Source organism: Gallus gallus, chromosome 6, assembly GCF_016699485.2.
Source record: "Gallus gallus isolate bGalGal1 chromosome 6, bGalGal1.mat.broiler.GRCg7b, whole genome shotgun sequence".
Classification (NCBI taxonomy): domain Eukaryota; kingdom Metazoa; phylum Chordata; class Aves; order Galliformes; family Phasianidae; genus Gallus; species Gallus gallus.
The window spans coordinates 12,664,839-12,684,276 of record NC_052537.1 but is presented as its reverse complement, the minus strand read 5'-3'; the positions used below and the strand labels follow the sequence as shown (position 1 = coordinate 12,684,276).

Genomic DNA, 19,438 nt, shown 5'->3' with positions numbered 1-19,438 from the left:
TCTCGGTGCCCGGCTCGCTCCTCTGTCGCCGGCTGCTGCGCACCCGCGCACCCGCGGGTTCCCTTTCCGCAGCCCCACCGAATGGGTCTCGGGGGGGTTCAGCGCTGCACTGCTCCGGAGTCACCCCAAAACTCTGCTGTGGGTATGGTTGGCTGTGCGGGATGGTGAATACACGGTGCCACTGTCATCCGGAGAGCCCCAGCGACAGTATCCCATCGGGAGGGGAACACAGCTTCCCACCGGAGCGCACAGTATGTCCCCATCCCTACACCTACATGCCCCGAATGCATGGAAACGGCAATTCTGGCTCATATGCAGTAATCTGTGTGTCCCACTCTGAGCATAGAAGAACGTCTGGCTCTGCAGACAGAAAGAGCAGAAAAAAATAGCCCCCGTATAGCGTCTCAGCCCTGTTTGCATTCCTGGCATAGCTCTTCCAGGCATCAGGCAGAAACACACTTGCTGGCGTTGGTGTGTCACTCATTAGTGGCTTGCCATTAATACAGGTACCGTGGAGCGCCCTGCCCTGAGCCTGGAGTGCCAGCAGCGTGCTACCAGCAGGAGGGTGCATGCACCAACCTGTGCGTGGTACACACACTGCTGTGTGCGCTGATGGCAGCGCCCGGCGGGTGGAGCAACTTGTGAGCAGACCGGCTCAGCCTCTGTCTGCTGACCCCAGCCACCACTTTCTCCTTCCCAGGAGCTTTTTTGGCATTTTCAGCTCTTCACTCACTGTTCCAGTGTTGTGTTTGGGCAGGTGGTGAAAATGCTTCATACTGCACTCCCTTCCCATTTTCTGCCCTGTACCCGTGCTGGGGACAGCGCCCAGCTCTGCTGTAAGGAAGCCCAGCCTGGCCTTCACTCTGTGAAAGCGGGGCAGAGTTTGTCTGGATATTCACCCACGGACTGGGAGCTGCCAAACTCTGTCCTCACGTCCCCGAGAGCTGCCCAGTGCCATCTGGCAGCCCTGGTGCTGCAGTGCAGGGTGTTTCGTTCCCTTCTATGCATCCCTTGGGGTGCTTTGGGGGTTCATTTCCCAGGAAGACACGGCTGTAGGACTGGGAAGGCTTCCTCCTGGCTTTGCTCCAAGGGCTCGTTCCCCATTTGTTTCACAGAATCATAGAACAGCCTGGGTTGAAAAGGACCTCAGAGATCATCTAATTTCAACCCCCCTGCCATGGGCAGGATCACTGACCACTAGAAGAGGATGCCCAGAGCCACATCCAGCCTAGCCATGAATGCATCCAGGGATGGGGCATCCTCAGCCTCCTTCTGCAACCTGTTCCAGTGTGTCACCACCCTCTGAGTGACAAGCAGCCAGTGCTAGAGCCAAGCAGGAGCCCGGCTTTCCAACCACATGCACACCTCAGGTGCTGGCATGCCGTCTTTACCAGCTTGCTGCCTGCAGCCTGCTGTGGCTGATGCAGCAGCCATGGTGGGACAGCGGCACCCAGAGCCTCACGCGACTCCAGGGGAGGGTAACGGACGAGGTGCCCAAGGGCCACCAGCAGGCGACTCCAGAGAACACTGCTGCTGGTCCCTTAGGCCGCCTCCTGCCCCGTATCCTCCTCCTGCAAGCCCAGCAAACGCCACAACCGGAGCTCCCCAGGGCGATGTGCAGCCGATCTCTCTGTTTTTGGCTCCCCCCAGCGGATGCGCTCGATCCAAGTGGACGTAATTCTGTTTGGAGGCCGGGGGCGGCTCTGAGCCCCGCTCACCTCCCTCCCCCCGCAGCGAGGTGGCCCTCAGGCTCTGGGTTTTCTGTTCCTTTTTCGGTTCTGCTTCTCTAAAACTGCGGGGGTGCAACAAAGAAGTTGCTACATTGTAGCCCTCTTTATTTGATTTGTATCTGTAATCATTGCAAACACTTTCCCCACCTGCCACGTAGAGGTTCTTACTGATGCCCTGAGAACAGCAGAATGGGAGGATGTCTGGCAGAAAGAGCGAACCTGAAACAGTGACCCCAGTGGGCAGTGCCCCTCGTGCCCGATGAGTCCTTGCTGCCTTTCCCCATGCCAAATGCATGGGCACTGCTGGATGCTGTGGCCCTGCACCTGTCCCCCTTCCCATGGCCTTTCTACAGTGGGTGCTTATCACCAAGATGGTGGCCAAGCTAGGCATGTGCTTTTACCACCAATTAATGCATTTTCCATCCCTTTAGTGTGAGGAAGTGTGCAGCTGCCAGCTCAAAATCAGAACCCCAAAAGCACAGCATCTGCCAGCACCCTTGGCTGGGCAAAATACAAGTTCCCTGCTGCCTATAAGGACAGATGTGGGGAACCCCCATCGGAGCACCCCTCTTTTCCCAGTGCTTGCAGCCTGACCCAAAGCAACAGCAGGCTTCTCTTTCCAACAAGGCTGTGCAAAAGAGAAACCCCCAAAGAGCTGACTGCACTGAGCCTGCCACCTGCCCCAAGCCTTTGGGGGGTGGAGGGCTAGAAGGGGAAAGCATGCCAAAGCATGGCTTGTCAAACTCTCTCTCCTCTGAAAGAAGGAAGTGAGAACCACAGAGTATTGAGCAAGTAGAAGCACTCAGCACCAGAAAAACCCCTAGGGTGACTCTGCAGCTCAGGTGTGTGGGCCCCTCCAGGGCAGCTCTCCCCTTTTTCATTTCACCGCATGACCCCCAGACAGATCAGTCCCCAGCACATGCCCTCTTTCCCCTCCTCTGTGTCACTTGCAGCCACGTGAGCCTGAAGCCTCATTTTGCATTGCTTTTCCTGTGCTGGGTGAGCTTCCAGCTGCTTCGGGGCCTGATCGGGTCCACTTGGGGCCAGTCTGTCCCCAGACCTGCTGCACATGGCTGCAGTGCCAGAGGCAGAGGCAGCAGGGCAGCCCCTCCAGCATCCCTTCAGGTGTTTTGATTCTGAGCATCACTGCTGGCCCACAGCAACCTGATCTAACTGATGTGCATTGCTCCTCTTCTGAAAAACTCTCCAGGTCTGAGATTCTTTAGAAGGCTCTGAGCTCATGGGCGCGTGACTGCCAGGAGTTTGTTTTCCTGCCAGGTTTGGGGGCTGATCCCTCTCCGAGCTCAGCCACTGTTTGCAGAAGGCAGAAGGCAGTTTCTGACCATCCCCTGTCATGCTGCAGCCCTGTCAGCCTGCACACTCAAAGAGAAAATGTCTCCACCTTGTCTGGTTTAAGATAGCCAAATCCTCGCTGTGTAGCACACAATAAGGGTACTAGGGCAGATAAAACAGAGAGCACCAGTGTTGCCCAAAGGTTTGGGACCCAGAGGTCAGCTCAGCCCAGTTTTGTGTCGGGACAAGGAGAAGATCACCCCAACAAGCGCTGCTGAAATCACAGAATCATTCAAGCTGAAAGGGACATTTAAAGGTCAACTGGTCCAACTTCCCTGCTATGAACAGGGACATGCAAGGAGGAGACGTGGCTCTCCCTCTGCATGTGGTTTACTGTGGAAAGCTATGGAGAAATTCAGATATCTGTGTTAGAAGTCACTCAAATGCCACCTGTCTGCTGATCACCCCAGGCAGCATCAGGAAAACCAAAGAGGAGCAAAAGAGGTGTACTCTTTGAGCTCCCCTGTGAAATAGGAGCAGCTCAAACTTGATGACCTTCATTTTATTTTTTCAAGGAAAAACTTTCCAAATCTCTCAGGGTTAATTAACTCCCATTTGCAGATCTGCTGGGGAGGACTGGAGGTGGATCTGGACCTCATCCAACCCCCCGAGCCCCCCAGCAGAGCACACAGAGATCTGTCACAGCTGCGCACCGCAATCACAACCAGAGGGCAAGCAGCTGTGGGACAGGTTTTAAAGGGTGGCCGCAAGGAACTGAGGGCCTCCTTTTCAATGCTTTGGTGCCACGTGTCCTGGGTGTCTGTCTGTCTATCTGTGAGAGGTGGCTAGCACTAAGCTAGGAATGGTGTTTGCTGCTCTTTCCAAAACGATTTTTGCATGTTTCTCTTTTCTCTGGGCTCAGCCATGCTTTTGTTCTGTGGTTGTGTCACAATGCCCGGGGTTGGGAGCTCCCATGCCTCTGCCTGCCCTGGGGAAAGGGAAGAGGGCTTTGTTCCTTCTTTCACATCTCTATTACTCTGTGTGTGCTGCTATGCAGTGATGCTTGGACACTGCCTCAGTTGCTGTGGGGTGAGCAGTGGGTGGGGAGGCTGCTGGTGGGGAGGCTGCTGCAGAGCTCTCCTGTGACACTGGTTGGATTACAGTCCTGTGTCCTGCTTGTGCTGCAGGTAGAGGATGATGGACTCACTCTGCAGCCCTTGGCTCTGAGTGTGGGCTGCTGCAGCCAGAGGGCTCCCACTTACCCCCTGTGACTCTGAGAGGCCCACCCCAGTGCCAGCAGTCAGCTGCTGCTGTAAAAGTCCCTTAATGCCATTGCCTGGCTGGAAGGCCTGTAGCCCCAGGCATGCAGATATCCCTGTGTGTGACACTGCTGGGCTTCTTGCCGAGGTCCCAGCCTCTAAGAGCTCCCCATCCATCCCTGCTCCTTGTCCCACGTGCCAGCTCATCCCGTCTGCTCATCTGAGCCTCAGCAGATGTGGGTGGTTATTTCTGTTCCAAGCTCTTGTAGTTTGTGCCCTCTTCTCCAAATAATACTGTACTTCCTTCTGTGCCTTCCACTTTGCTGTGGGTACAGAAGGAAGGGAAAAACAAGCGGTCCAACAGCAGAGGAAGCTGCATGAATAATGCTGGGGTGGGGGGGGGGGGGAATGTTTGCTCAGTCCTTGCACAAGGCCCTGAGGCTTTTTGTCCCCTGCCAGCTCTTCTCTCCAAAGCTGACAGCACTTTGTGCTGTGGCTCCCAGAGTCCCGTGACTGTGTAATCACTGCTGTGTGAGCTGAGTCAAGGCAAAGCAGATTTTCAGTGTGCTGCAAATCAGCCTGCACTGCAGAAAAAAAAAAAAAAGCCCCTGGAGCTTCTAAGAGTAATCCTTGAAAACCTGCAAAGCAGAAAGTAAATAATAAAAATAAAAACCTCAGGCCTCTGCTTTATAAAAAGCTTTTTGATTTTTGGCAGGTGTGTTTTGCCCGTTTCTGACTGGTAGGAGTGCAGGACAGAAGCAAGGCAACGGCACTGAGCTCTGCCCCAAGCTGGGACCAGCCCAGAGGCAGCAGGAAGGTGGAGGAGGAGATGGAGGATGAGCAGTGGTCTGCCCATTACTGTGGGGCTGTGCTCTGCAGCACCCAGCAACGCTCAGGTTTGATCACTGAGAACAAAGGCATGTGGAAGCAATGCTCGCTCTGCACAAGAGCTCTTTGGCAGGAAGACATTGCCCTCTCCCTCTACTTCACACTGATAAATGTGGTAGAAGAGAAACCCTCACCCATGCTAGGTCCCCCCATGTCACAGCCTGGCCCCACAGTGCCTGCTTTGGGAAGCCCCATGGGGCGGTGCTGGGGCTGCAGCCAGGTGTTGGATCCCAAAGGCTGCTGTGGGCAGGTGGAAGCCACAAGCAAGGAAGGCTTTTCTCTTTTGTTTCAACCCCCCCAGACTTTGAAGGCTCAAGTTAAAGCTTATTTTTTTCCAATGCCATCCTTTCTGAGACGCTCTTAGAAATGGAGAGCAATGGTTTTTAAAAGGTTTGATCTTTTTCTTTTTTAACAGAACTGATGCATTAAAAACACCTTCAAAAAGCAGCTCTTTAATGGGAGAGATGCGCTTGCTGAGACCTGGCTGCTTTCAGAAACTGCGGTGAGCTTCAATGCAACAGCACAGCGTGATTGAAGGAGGGGGAGCAGTGACGATGGGATTAGGTAAGCGCACTCCTTTATTCATCCCTCACTTTTATTGCCAAAAACCTAAATAAGCATCAAACTCGCTCCTTTTATTGCAGAAGGTTTTAGCTCCCAATAAGCAGCTGGAGTCATCTCTTTGAAATCCTTACAGATAAGGTGGGGAGGAGAAGGGACAGTGTTTCCAGAGGGTCCTGCGGGGCTACTTCTGTTCTAGCACGAATGGGAACAAAGGTGTCCTGAAATCTCCCTCCTCTTTTCCTTGGTCTTTTTTTTTTTTTTTTTTTAATTTCCTTGGTATTTCTGATACATATTTTAAACTTCATTATTCATTTTTCCTTTATTTTCTTCCTGGGTGACCTAGGTGTATATTGCTAATGATTTTTGGGGGGATGGGGAGAGAGGTAGAACAAGCCTAGGGCTTAATTCTTCTTTCGATTTACAAAAAGAAAGCTGTTTCCCCTTCAAAGGCTGTTGCATGCTGGTAGTAGAGGTTTGCCTGGCTGCATTCTTACTGCTTACAGCCTTGGGAAGATGACACAATGAGAGCAGAAATGGGAATCTGCACTGTGTGCATTTCCTTTGAAGCCTGGACTTTGTGAGGCGATGTTATATTATCGATTCTTTGGCTTTTAAAAGGAATATTCTGCTTTTCTATCAGCTCTGTTGTGCTCTCAGGCCCTGGGAGCACCAGTCAGAAGTCCTGGCTCATGAGGGCAAAGCATTTATGGCTGCTGTCCTCTGACTCTTTGTAGCTAATCTGTTTGGTTTGAAAGAGCAGTGCAGTGCACTGGGATATGTCCTTCCCTGGAGGGATGCAGTAATCCCAGCAAGTAGTACATAAAATGTTGAAGAAACAATTAAAGAAAAAAATCGGCTTCTAACTATAATGAAAAACTTGTGGCAGGACAAAAGAAATACAGCAAAATGAGAACCCTCTGCAGAGAGATTTGAGGTTTTGTTTTGCTTTGCTTGGAAAATCCGGTGCACTTGATCTGACCCCTTCAGATAATTGAGTTGTAGAACGTGGGAAGGAGCAGGGCTGCCATGCCAGCAGCACTGAGCACTGCCAAAAGGGGCTGGTCCTTACTGCTTTCATCCCATGCCGCCATCGGTGCTCAGACAGCACCCTGGGTCCACGTTGGGCTGTTAGTGATGGTGCAAGGCACGCTGGGAGGCTTCCCTCCCACTGTCCTGTCAGCTCTTTGCATGCTGCCTTGGGCTGATTCAGGTCACTAATCCAGCACAGCACTGTCTGCTTCTGTGGGGCAGGGTGGTTTTGCTATGCTGGGGAGGTGAAGGAACTGAAGTGGGGCTGGGGAGCAGTAGAACATGCCATGCCGGTGCTGGAGTTGTTCCTCTGCACTGTGCTGGTGGCAAGGACAGGGGCAGAGCATCTGGCATGCTGCAGGGAGCCCATCCTGAGTCTGGACCCAGCGAGATGATCAGAGGGCTGGAGCACCTCTCCTACACGGAAAGGTTGAGGGAACTGGGCTAGTTTAGCTTGGAGAAGAGAAGGCTCCGGGGAGACCTCATTGCAGCCTTACAGTACTTGAAGGGAGCATATAAACAGGAGGGGCAACGGCTGTATACGAGGGTGGATAGTGATAGGACAAGGGGGAATGGTTTTAAATTGAGACAGGGGAGGTTTAGGTTGGACATTAGGGGGGAAGTTTTTCACACAGAGGGTGGTGACACACTGGAACAGGTCGCTCAAGGAGGTTGTGGATGCCCCATCCCCGGAGGCAATCAAGGCCAGGCTGGATGTGGCTCTGGGCAGCCTGGTCTGGTGGTTGGCAACCCTACACATAGCAGGGGGGTTGAAACTAGATGATTGTTGTGGTCCTTTTCAACCCAGGCCATTCTATGGTTCTATGATTCTATGAGATGTCAATGAGTCATGTGGAGGCTGCTGCAGCTTGGGCTGGAGCAAGCTTCAGATGTGCTCAAGGCTCTTCCCAAGCTTGCAAGGCTGTAATGTGTGGCTTGCTTTAGCTTCCTCTTTGACAGCTTGGTGCAGTCAGAGTGGAAATGCAAAGCGGTCTAAAAGCCGGGCTGCTGCAGAAAGTGCCTCTTTTCTTTTTCTTTCTTTTTTCTTTTTTTTCTTTTTTTTTTTTTAATTTTGGCAATGAGAACACTTCTCCTGCAGAGCTGTCTCTGCAACTGCAAAAGCAGAGCCTGCAGGGCCTCTGGCTGGCCTCCCAACATTGCCAAACAGAGACGGCTCGTGTGCGTGCCACTTGCGCAAGGCGGGGAATGCGGAGAAGAGGCCCTGGGAGGAATTTGTGCGCCGTAGGCTTGACATGACCGAGCATCAGGCTTCCCGGAGCCGGCCGGGCCCTGGTGCCAGCCCAGTTGGACTGGTTGCTGGTGGAGCAGCACTGCTGGCTGCCAGCCCCTGAGCATGAGTCATGGGTTTGCTGCAGGAGAGTCCCTGCTCTGGCAGCTTCCCAGACCCAGGCTCTTCCTACTCACTTTCTCCATGCTTCTCAAAGTGGGGTTGAAAACAAGCTCTTGGGTAACCAGCCCACAACTTTATTTAAACAACAGCTGTAGTTCTGGATCAGTGAATTGCACAGGCTTCTGAACAAGGACACTGTAGAGCCGTGAGAAGGAATGATTGCAACTTGTAGGCAATGGCCCAACAAGCTGTCTGTCCAAGTGAGCTCAAGGAACCAACAGAAGGTCCATCTCTGTTTCAGAGAGTGGTAGGTAGATGGTGCACAGCTGTGGCTCATGCTGTCAGGGTGAGGTCTCCCTGCATGCCTTGGTTCCTCACAGCTGTGAGCTACAGCTGGTCTCAATAGGACTGGCTGATTTTAGGGGTTTCCTTCTTGTAAATAGCCTCATCATCCATGGCAGATGGCCAATGCTTGATCTCCTGATGCCACTTAATTTTTTTAAATCCAGTTTTAAGTGAGAAAACTACGAGGCGATGTGTTAAAATGGGGAAAGCTATATCATAATGACAGTTAGGAAGGTGACAGCTGCGTATGAAAAAAAGAAGTCCCCAAACAGCTAGAATTGGCAAAGCTGCAGGGAACTTAGGCTGGCAGTGGCTGTCCTGGTGCCTGAAATACAAATAAACTGGCGGTGGCACCAGGAAGCTCCATCTTTGTCTTCCATTCCTGGCCTCCAATTCCCAGTGGAAAACCACCATACCTGTTGAAATGGTGCTATTTTCCCAAACAGTCCTATTGACCCCCCACCCCACTTCTAAATATTCCTCACCAAGCTGTTTTGTGTGTGTGTGTTCTTGAGCTAGAAGCTGACTTGGCTTAGAAAGACAAGGTGCCTTGTCAACACTTTGTGTGCACATGAGAGATAAGAGAGGCATGCCGAGCTCTGTCTAAGCAAGGTGGCTTTGGGACCAGAGTAAAGGTTGTTTGCTTAGTCTGGCCAACACTGCTGGCTGGCTGGGCCTGTCCATCCGACTTCAGTTTGATCTCAGTCCTGCTGCATGGTGGGCAAGCACAGTCCTTGGGGCCTCTGGGTGGGATTGTGGAATGCTCTGTGTCTTCTTGCAACTTGGCTGCCCCAACTTGCCTTTTGACTTGAGAAAGGTCTTTCTAAGAGAAGCATGCCTTACTCTGTTTAGATACAGGCTTTCAAAGTGAACTGGTACAAAAGATCCACTTCCTCCTAACCTCAAAATGCAAGTAAACCTGAAGTGTTGTCAACCACTGCTACTTGAGAACCAATGTGTCGGTACCAAACACAGTACCACTGTGTGAGCATAGATGAGGGGCTGTATCTCTAAGATCCCCATCTGTAAGAACTGACTAAAAGATGCAGTGTGTGTGCTGAGCTCAGGAGGGCCTGCACGAAGCCTAACTACAGAGTGAGCTTTCTGTTCTGCAAAGCACGGCTGAAAACTATGCTGTGGGGTAAAAACGAAAGCCTTCTGCTCTGGTGGGCTCAGATAATGCTGTGCAACACTCTCATCTTCAGAAAGGGAGGAAGAAAAAGGAACAGAACTGCGTGAGGGACCCACACGGCCCTGGCTGGTGGGTCAGGCTTTGTGGAGGAGTCTCATTGCAGTGCCTGCTCCTCCAGTTGCCCGCCGAGTGCAAGGGATGAGGCTCTAAAGCATCGAGTCAACGCAGATTCTACTGGCCATCTTAATGTTATTTGGGCCGTTATTTGGGCTGATAGGCCCTGCGAGGACAGCGAGTCCACCCACTTCCCTCCCAGCCCCGGCTACGGACACCCTCCCAGCGCCACGAGACCCGTCGCCATTTCGCGCCCCTGTGAGGCGGCGCTGCGCACGGAGCATGCGCGGCGGCGCAGGACGGGGCAGGGGGGCCCGGGGGGGAGGGGGCGGTGTCGCGCATGCGCGATGTGTCCAGGCGCAGCCTTGATATAGGGGCGGGGGCGCGAGCGCCGCATTGCAGGCGGGCGCAGGACCATGGCGAGGCGGCTGTTGACCCTCCTTGGCCTCTTGGCGGCCGGTAAGCGGCCCGGCCTCCCTCTCAGCACCGAACCGAACCCCTTCCTCGGCGTGTGCGCGTGCTGTCACCGCGCCGCGGCCCCTCCTTGCGCTGACTCGGGCGGCAGCAGGCCGCGCCGTGCAGGCGGGGCAGGGGAGCGCGGCCCCGGGTAGCGGTGCTGTGCGGTTACGGAGAGGGGGGGTCCTGGGGGGAGCAGACTTCGGCAGGGGCTTATCTTCGCCGCTTCAGGGGTAGGTCAGCGTTAATCCTCTTTGAGATAGCCCTTTCTGGTCTCCTGCGCGAAAGGGAAGGGCTGCTGCCGAGGCTGTTGCGGGCGTGAAAATGATAGTGACCTGTCCAGCGCTGGGATGGAGGTTAGCGCTTGTGTTTGGTGCCTGGCTGAAGGCAGGCAGTGATTCACTGCCTGAGCGGAGGGGCGTTCCCTGGTGGTGCAGGGAGTCCCCCGAAGCGAAGGTCTCCTACAGCAGTGCCCCGGTTCGCTCGTGTTTTTTTTTTTTTTTTTGGCAGGTTTTCCTTTAAGGTAGGTTTAAACATGCTTGCCTGTTTGCTTCTGAGTTTAACTGGTCGCTTTTGATCAGCTCACTAAAAAGCTATAGGAGTAGCATGCTGGCAGGCTGCAGTAAACCGTGCCGAAGAAAGATTGCACAGCTGTATGCTACTGTTACACCTAACTGTATGCGAGTATTGCACTTCCTTGTGGATGATTTGGTGGAAAACCCCAGATTTCTCAGGCAGGAAAGCTAATATTGCAGTCTCACTCTGCTCTTTCATCTTCTGGATGGTATGACCCCACTGGCTCTGTGCTGAGTTACCTGCCATCCAGACCCATTTTAGTGGGGCTGTTCTTGAATCACCACAATCATTGTTTTTTTCCCATGCTTTAACAGCGAAAAGCCTTGAAAGTATCCTGCCAAGGTTGCTGTTGGCGTATTTAGGGAAATTGTAATGAGAAACCAGTTTAGCAATGAGAGTTAACCCGGTCTGCTTGTTAAAGGCATGTGAATACAGCTACGCATAGCAGAGGACTCGTTAGGCCTGTTTTTCTTTAGGAAGTCACTGTTTTAACAGAAATAAACACCCATCTCTTTTCACTGAAGTGCTGCTGTGGCTGCTAATTGACTCACCTACAAGAGCACTGTGAAGATTTCTTTTCTGACATCTCGGCTATGACAACCTAGAAGACCAATTTTATGCAACAAGTTAGCTAATTAGCCGTATAAACATCTCTCTATCCTTGCCGTATCCTAATGGAGTTGCTTGGCAGGCTTACAGCATGGCTGGTAGGCCATCAGGGTTTTTGGTTGACCTACTTACAACTGCTCCTGTGCATCTTCTCTGCGGAGACTCGCAGGAATTAGAACTAGGTGCAAGGGCTGGTGTTCTCCTACATGCTCTGGCCAAGCTTGTGCTGTAGGTGAAGTCAACCAAACCATGAAGGTGCCTTGTCGTCAAACAAACGCTTTCCTTGTTTTGTGGGAGGAGTGGTGGGGGGAATGCTGTGGGTGTGAGGTATCAGACGGCTGTCCTGTAACCAGGCTGTGCTGCTGTAATCATTGACTTGCGTGCGAACCTGGCCTTGGACAATCAGTCTCCCTGTTGTTTGCAGGAGAGGCAGAAATAGAAATAGGCACTCTTGGTTGCCTCTGGAGGAGCTGAACAAGCTGTTCTGCATATTCACAGCTACTCCACGTGAAATAAATGCGTGCTTCTGCAGAAATTTGTCTTTTGGTGACCTCAACTTGTGTTGTAAGTCCTGCTGAAACGCAGCCGTTCTGGGAGTCTTTAAAAGCTGAGATGTTGTAGGGAAGTAGAATGGAAGCTCGTCAGCAAAACTGGAAGCATTTCTGTCAGGTGATGGTGATGTCACCTGGGGCTGTGGGAGGTTGGGCTCTGTGCATGTAGCAGTTTTTGTCTGCAGTGAATTTGCTGCAAAGGCTGCAAGCTGAAAGGGATACTTCTCTGGTCCTTGGAGTGTGTGCATGTGTTTTTGAGGGAATGTTTGTGTATTGGATCACAGAGCAATGTTTAGCTTCAGATAGCAGTACTGTTACTGAAGAGGCTTACATTTGAGTTGTTTTCTCTGTTTTCTAGACTTTGTACTCCTGTAAAAGTTTGTATACAGAGAGATTTTCTTACAGATGCCCTTCTGTTTTCTGAAGTCTTGGGGATGTCTCTGGGCTTCACCTGCCCTGTGCCAGGACTGTAGGGTAACCTGTGGCCAAGAACTTTGGCTTCTCTGCTAGGTGTGGTTCTAGCTGTAGTTAGGAGCTGTTGTGACAATGCTTATGGCCCTCTCTGCTATCTTTAACTTTGCTGTGATTGCCTGTACAGACAGAAACTGCTCCTCCTACCATGTTTGCTTTTTTGGTGCTAGAAGCAAGGGAGTGCCTGATCTACAATGGTGTTTTACAGCTACCGAAGTGGGAGGGCACTCCCTATCCCAAGGAAAAGCCCAATGCTGCCTTGAACTCAAGACTTGTTTCTGATGAATGGCTGGAATTCCTGGTGTTTCAAGCTTGATATTGGTTCAGTAGATAATGGCCCAGAAGGCTCTGGTATTAAGGGACGCCTGGAGAATTGATAACACCTAGCCATGTTTCATGTTCAACCTGCAATTTGTCCACACTCTCTCACGCCTTTGGCATGAGTGTAGTGTGGGATGTGCTTACAACTTGTGAAACGTTCCTTAAACTCACTAACTGACCAGAGAGGCTGTGGAGCACCTAACCCTTCCAATAACTCCCTGCTGGGGTCACTCCTTGACTTGTAGACACTTTTGTCAGATTTGACTAAGAGAGGTTGATCCCACTTGACTTCAACTTGAACACACTTTGTTCTTGCAGTTCCCAAGAGAAATGGGGTAAACATAGTTACGAACCACACACACAGTAGAGGAGATTGATGTGTTCTCTTGGTCTGTGGGCTTTTCTGGGTGATAGCAGTCTCTTTTATTTAAACATTGCCGAGTGGGATAGCCTGGCGCCTCTCTGTGTTAACGTACTAGGAGCAAATCAGATTGGCAGCAAGGTGTGAGAGTTGGTAGAACCCCAGGTTATTTTCCACGTATGACTTTGAGACGTTAAAGTAAATGATGACTCACCTCTTTTCTTACCAGTTGCAGGTTAATTTGTCCATAGAAACGCTGCTTATGCTGTGCTTCTCCTAGCAGTCTGGTTTGGAGACAGCCTGAATCTTCAAACTGAGTTCCCGATAGTTTCCTAGTTATCTCCTGGCTCTCTAGGAACTCTAGCCTGGCCCATAGAGAATCTCTGTGCACAGAAGCTTATATAAGGTGTTAACTTTTAAGAGCAATCACGAAAGTCTCATTAGTAGATTCAGTGCAGCTTTGCAGGAGATTGCTTAGGACCTTTTCCTGTGCATCTCAGAGTAATTCAGGCTGGTCCTCAGTGAAAGAAATATACCACATACTTGAGGGAAGGGAGGGCTATTATCAGTATGTAATTACCTCACCATTTTTCCAGTAGCTGCCCTTGCAGAATGGTAATGCAGCCGTCATAAGCTTTCCTTCTAGATTCCTGTTTGCTTAATAGGAGTGAAGAACTCTGCTATAGTTCAGTGTGTTCTGTAGGCTTTCCAAAGGGAAAAGGTACTGATGTCTGAGAGGGTTGTCGCCTGTACTTGACTCACCTCTGTTAGTTCTTCCCTCACAGATACTAGCATTGAGGAAAGCTGTGGTGGTTGGCACGTGCTGGTTTGAAAATGTCTCACTGAAGTAAGTAGGGCAGTACCTTTGTGGGAGTGGAGTACAAGTTTCCCTGTAGCTTCCCAGTCCTTAAACTGGCTTTTGTGTGAACTCCTTGGCAGGATCCACGTGAGCTACAGTAACTGTTGCTTTTTGGACCGTCTTAGTGATATTTTAGCAGAGCTAGGTTACTGACCTGAGTCTTCAAGAAGGGGTTTCTGCTGCTGCTTTTCAGCTTTTGGAGAGTCTTCATACGTTGTTGGGCTTCCGGCTGTGTTTCTGAGGCAACGCTGCTTCTGGGAGACAGCTTCTGTTGTTTGTCAGGCATGAGCATCAGAGAGGTCAGTGTGGGTATTAGCTCTCATCTTTGGGATGGAGAAGCTGCAAGGATCCTAGGGTGCCTGCAGACTGTCAGCTTGGCTGGAGGCCTGAAAGCTCAAGTCTTTTACATGTGAAAGCCCTTTAATTTGGTATGTGGGTTGCATTTTTCACCTCCCCCTTCTCCTTCCCCTTCAGTTTTCTCTTGTTGCTTAATTTAGGAAAAGCGCAGTGGCTGTTTCCCTTCTAAAATGGAAGAGGCCAGTTGAAAAAGGGAGGAACCACTGAAGGGGATGAGTTCTGAAACACCCTGGCCTTCACAGATAAGCTTGTGCGGTGCTCTAAAAACAGTGGCATGCAACAACTTCATGGAAGTGGGGGGCAGGGTTGGATGGGCATGGCAGCTAATCTACGGAGAAAGGAGACATCTATTTAAAAATGGATGACCTCAAATAGATGAAGAACAATGTGTAAAATAAAGGGATGCCAGAGATAACTAAGAAGGTAATCCCATTGAGTTTATCCAGCAAGCATTAGGAGTTGTGTGAGGTAACCGACTGTGCTTTGTTTTCTCCTGGGTTGCCGTGGACATCACATGTCTTAATACAGAGGCAGTTGGGGGCAGCAGGCAAGGGAACTGTTCTGTTGGGAGCTAGCACAAAGTCCTAACACACAGACTGGGAAATTTGCTTTGGTTGTGAAGTAAGTGAATATACGAGGAAAAGAGTGCTGGCTCAGAGATGGGAGAACAAGCTAAAAGCAAAAGTTGTGAGAGTGGTAAAAGACTTCCAGCTGTTTTCTGAATCTGGAAAAGCCATGTAGGTCTGCTGGTGTACCGTCTTGCTGCAAAAGGAAAGGCTTTAAGTAGTACTGGTGGCGTGGTGTTTCTTCTGTCCTGGAGCTGGGATGGAGTGTATAGGGTATAGGTCCTGGAGTGTGACAGGCATGTTAAAATAGAAAGCCAAACAAAAACTCAAAGTTGGTTAAGAGCTGGATTGAAGCAGTGCAAGTTGCTGTGGGATTGCCTCGGTTTGGACTTTAAATGGCCTATTAGATTGGGAGTTTGAAAAACTGCTTGTAATAACTCTTGTAGTTTGATATTTCAGTTTAGTTTTGCAGCTTTGTAGTATATTTCAAACCTGGGGAAAGGGGTAATTTTCTTTTGATACACAGAACAAAAGACAAAGATTAATTTTTTACAAGTAAATAGTTAAAAAGTCCTTAGTTCTGCTGCTTAAAGTCAAGGTCTTGCTTGGTTTTAGCCAGGCTTGACTCTTCCTTGCAGAGCTTCTTACCACTGTTCACTAACCTGTATCTGAAAGGGATGAATTGCTTTCCTCGGCCTTGCTTGTTGTCCTCCAGCCAAGAGCTGACAGCTATTTGACTTCCCAGTCTGACTTTGAAACTTAACTCTCACTGGTGCTTCCAGATAGATATGGTGCTGTGTCGTACAACAGGCCCTCTGTGAGCATTTCGCTGACCATCCCCTTTTTACAAGTTCAGAGGTCTTATAAGCAGCCCTAGGGTGCAGTTTTGCTGTGAAGTGGTGTGCGGTCTTGGCCTTTTCCTGGGGGAAAGCGTGGCAAACTTCTTGCTCTTGTGTAGAAGTTTTAAGTATGCCAAGCACATTTTTCTTAAAATAAATGGGTCACTCCTCTGTGAAGTCCAGTGTAAACAGCTTTAGAGAGGAACAGCTGAAAAGGCTGTGGACCGTCACCCATAGAGCACTGTACATTTGGCTTTACTTGATGTGTGCTGGCTATGTACGTAGCAGATGTGTTGGCAACTCAGCTGTGAAGCTGTTCCTCTAATTGCTCAGAATCGAGATATGAGAGACAGAAACATGATTATTTGCTTGTCATGACCTCGCTAGAAGCTTTGTGGCTTAATTTGTGCCTCTTGGTGGTCAGTGTAATTTTACAGCATTTTGTGATGTGTAAACAGCACTGGTATAGAAATGGCTCCTGAATAACACTTATCCAGCTAATAGGTTTGAACAGGCTTCTAACAGCCCTACAGGAAATGGCAGCAGTGCCCTTTAGGCTTGGACCATGGCTGGTTTCATAGGAGTCTGTCTGCTGTGGGATTTCAGGAGCTGTTTCTTCATTGCTTAGTGCAACCTGTAAGATTGAGCTGACCTACAGGCAAGATGGATTGAGAAAACTGGGTGAAGCTGAGCGTCTGCTCCAGTGGCATTTGCAAACCAGCATAATAAACAAATGAAATACTTAAAAAATAGCTAGGAAGCGAGCTTGATGATCTTGCCTTATTATTAATAGTGCAGGTCTCTTACATGTCTTTAGGGAGGCTGCCTGAAGATCAGCTGCTTTTCTGGAGTTGGCAGTGCTGTTGGTATTTGGGACTCATCCTTACATCTTGGAATAGAAATTGCTGGATTGACATCTGCTTAAAAGTGTTAGTAAACTGAAGTGGCGTAATGGAAAGGTCATAATTACATAGTACAGCATTGAACTGTTTACACTGAAGTGGAAATCATTCAAACATGCAACCCTGAAAGCACAATTCTCTCTTTGGCAGCTGCGGCCAGCCCTGTTTTGTGGCAGAAGGACTGTGCAAAGGGTCCAGAAGTCTGGTGTCAGAGTCTTCGGACAGCATCGCAGTGTGGAGCGGTGAAACACTGCCAGCAGAATGTCTGGAGCAAGCCTGCTGTAGTAAGTATCAACTGCCGAGCTGTCTTCCCGGGGTAGCTTGGGTAGCTGGTTTCCATATGCTGAAGACTTTCAGGTCTGATTGCTGTTAAGTGCTACATCGGACTGCACCTTGGTTGCTGTGAGTTAATTTGGGTGCCAGGTAAGGGTTGCTTTCCATTTTGTGGCCTTGCGCAACTTGTCTGCTGACTTCTCATGTGACCTGTTGCGCAGTCCCTGAGCAGCGTGTGGAACAGAGCTAGTGGGTTTCACACTGATCGTCTTCATTAAGGTGATTCATAATTCATAGAGCACTTTTTATTCTGAGTCACACCAAGCTGGTAGGTTTATTTAAAAAATAACAGCTGTGTGATTGCTTAGGCCTTTCTCACAGTATGATATTCCACCAAAGATACAGCTTGTGCTAAATTAGGAAAGCCCTGACAGTAAATAAGTGTACAGTTGTTAGATTTAGTATGGTTCTTCAAGTTGTGCTAAATGTGAGTGCTGCTTTAATGGATATGGCTGTAGCTTGTGGTGTTGTTTCACAGCTTTCTAGGAGAAAGGCTATTTGCACACAGGTACATCCAACCCACTTTGCCTAAATGTGTTTCAGCTTGTGGAGAAGTAGGGAAAGGAGGAATGTTAGGATGGTTAAGTGTAATTAAAATGAGTGAAGCTGCCTGAAAAGTTCCCATGCTTCTAGTATGTGTGAACGTAAGTGAATTCTGGTGCTTTTGGGAAAACTTGTGTTTTGTTCTATCTTTAGACTGCAACTTTGCATTCTCTACTCTGTTCCAAGTTTACTTGACACAAACTAAATAATTAATGTGAATCTGATTAAAAATTATTATTTTTGTCCCTGATCTTTGCAAATTTAGACTCTTCAAAGAGAAAGGTAAAACAGGTTCAGGAGAGGTTATCTCAGGTCTTTACCTTTAAACTTTACCTTTAAAGAGTGCTGGGACTAGGTGAGGAAATAGTGATAACATACCTGCTTCTTCAGAACAGGTCCACTTACTGAAGAAACTGGTGCTGGACATGCTCAGAATGACCTTACTCTGTTTTGAAGTGTCTCTGCCTCCCCCTTAGTTTCAGCCTACACCTCTTCTTTAATGTAAAATATGAACGTAGTGCTCATTCTTTGCATTCATATTTGCAAACTGCATTTACAGGCACTTAATTCTGTCTCCAAGTAACTCTTCTTCTTCTCTCCCTAGAACAGCATCCCCTGTGATTTGTGCAAGGAACTTGTAACAGTGGTTGGCAAGGTTTTGAAGGACAATGGTACAGAGGTAAGCTGAGCTCTTCTCTGTGTTCCAAGGCACTTGTTCATTTCTTTGTCATAACAAGGTCTCGGGGTGAAGGGGTAGAAGAGTATTCTGCAAGAATTTTCCCAATATGAACAGCAAGTGTTGAAAGGGGATGGGTTACATAGAATATGGTTTTTAAACGCAACTCTTCTGGTTTAGAGATTAGCAAATCCTAGAGCCTTCCCTAACACATCCCTGATTGCTTATAGATAGAACTGTTCTTGTGTTAGTGGGCCATTAATCTTGGAGGGTGCGATAGTGTAGAAGTGGATGATGAAAGCAAGTAAAGCGGGCTTTATTTTGGCTATATGACTGCTTCCCTTTAGCTTTCATGAACTCATAGTACTTAGTGAGGAAAAGATCACTGTCATGCTAGTTCATAATTTCACTTCCTATTTAGTGTAAATGGTTTGTGGTAGTAAGGGCATGTTGTGTGGGCCCTGTAGGATGTATTTCATGTTTTCTCTTTGGTGGGGTTTCATTGAAGGTCCAAGACTGGGCAAAAAGCTGTAATGTAAAATCTTACTCTGATTTGGCTTGCTAGCTACCTAGACTTACCTGAGTCCAAGGGCCTTCTTTAGGTTTTGTATCATGCGTTTTGGGAATGAAAAGAGCTTTTGATATATAGGTTTAGATAATCTATGGCTTGCCTTATCTTTTACTAGGATGAGATCCGCTCTTACTTGGAAAAAACATGCGAGTTTCTTCCTGACCAAGGCCTGGCCTCTGAGTGCAAAGAAATTGTGGACTCCTACCTACCAGTTATCATGGACATGATCAAAGAAGAATTTGTAAGTAAACAACTATCTGTAAGTGTTTGAATTGAAAACTGTGCTGTTCACGTTTGAATTTTCCACACAAGATGGTGCATATGGTCCTTTGGTTCTGTATGGATTACTTGTGTTGCAGTTCTTTACGTTTGAAGATAACTTCCTTACTGGGAACTGTTTTCCTGTTTCAGTAGAACAGCTGTCTATTCTGAACAGCATGTAACAGTGCAGTCAGTCCAGTGCTTTATGTACATATCTTATTTCCCCCCCAGGATAAACCTGAAGTTGTATGTAGTGCCCTCTCATTGTGCCAGTCCCTTCAGAAGCATCTTGCAGCAATGAAACTTCAGAAACAGCTCCAGTCCAATAAGATACCAGAGCTGGACTTCTCTGAACTGACGTCTCCGTTCATGGCTAATGTGCCTCTCCTCCTTTACCCTCAAGACAAACCCAAGCAGAAGTCAAAGGTAAGGGTTCAGTGCTACTACGCTGTGAAGGAAAAGTGAGGGTTTTCTGTTCTGG

General features: G+C 49.2%; 1 protein-coding gene and 1 long non-coding RNA gene across 6 annotated transcripts in view; both read left to right on the top strand.

Moving 5' to 3' along the window:
* Positions 1–20: 20 nt before the first annotated feature.
* Positions 21–6,540, top strand: LOC121111122. Of its 2 annotated transcripts, none has more exons than XR_005861095.2 (3): positions 21–251; positions 4,998–5,178; positions 5,586–6,540. It is a non-coding gene; the product is annotated as an uncharacterized LOC121111122 (long non-coding RNA). The 2 variants fall into 2 exon arrangements; XR_005861096.2 differs by lacking the exon at positions 21–251 and adding an exon at positions 3,863–4,112.
* Positions 6,541–10,100: 3,560 nt separating this feature from the next.
* Positions 10,101–19,438, top strand: part of PSAP (prosaposin) — a 20,132-nt gene continuing 10,794 nt past the window's right edge. For all 4 annotated transcript variants that reach the window (XM_015288195.4, XM_015288194.4, NM_204811.3 and 1 more), the window contains exons 1-5: positions 10,101–10,164; positions 16,724–16,857; positions 18,054–18,128; positions 18,812–18,937; positions 19,189–19,383. In XM_015288195.4, the coding sequence (XP_015143681.2) occupies positions 10,122–10,164; positions 16,724–16,857; positions 18,054–18,128; positions 18,812–18,937; positions 19,189–19,383 (573 nt within the window). In that variant the 5' untranslated portion in view covers positions 10,101–10,121. The remainder of the gene's footprint in view (positions 10,165–16,723; positions 16,858–18,053; positions 18,129–18,811; positions 18,938–19,188; positions 19,384–19,438) is intronic.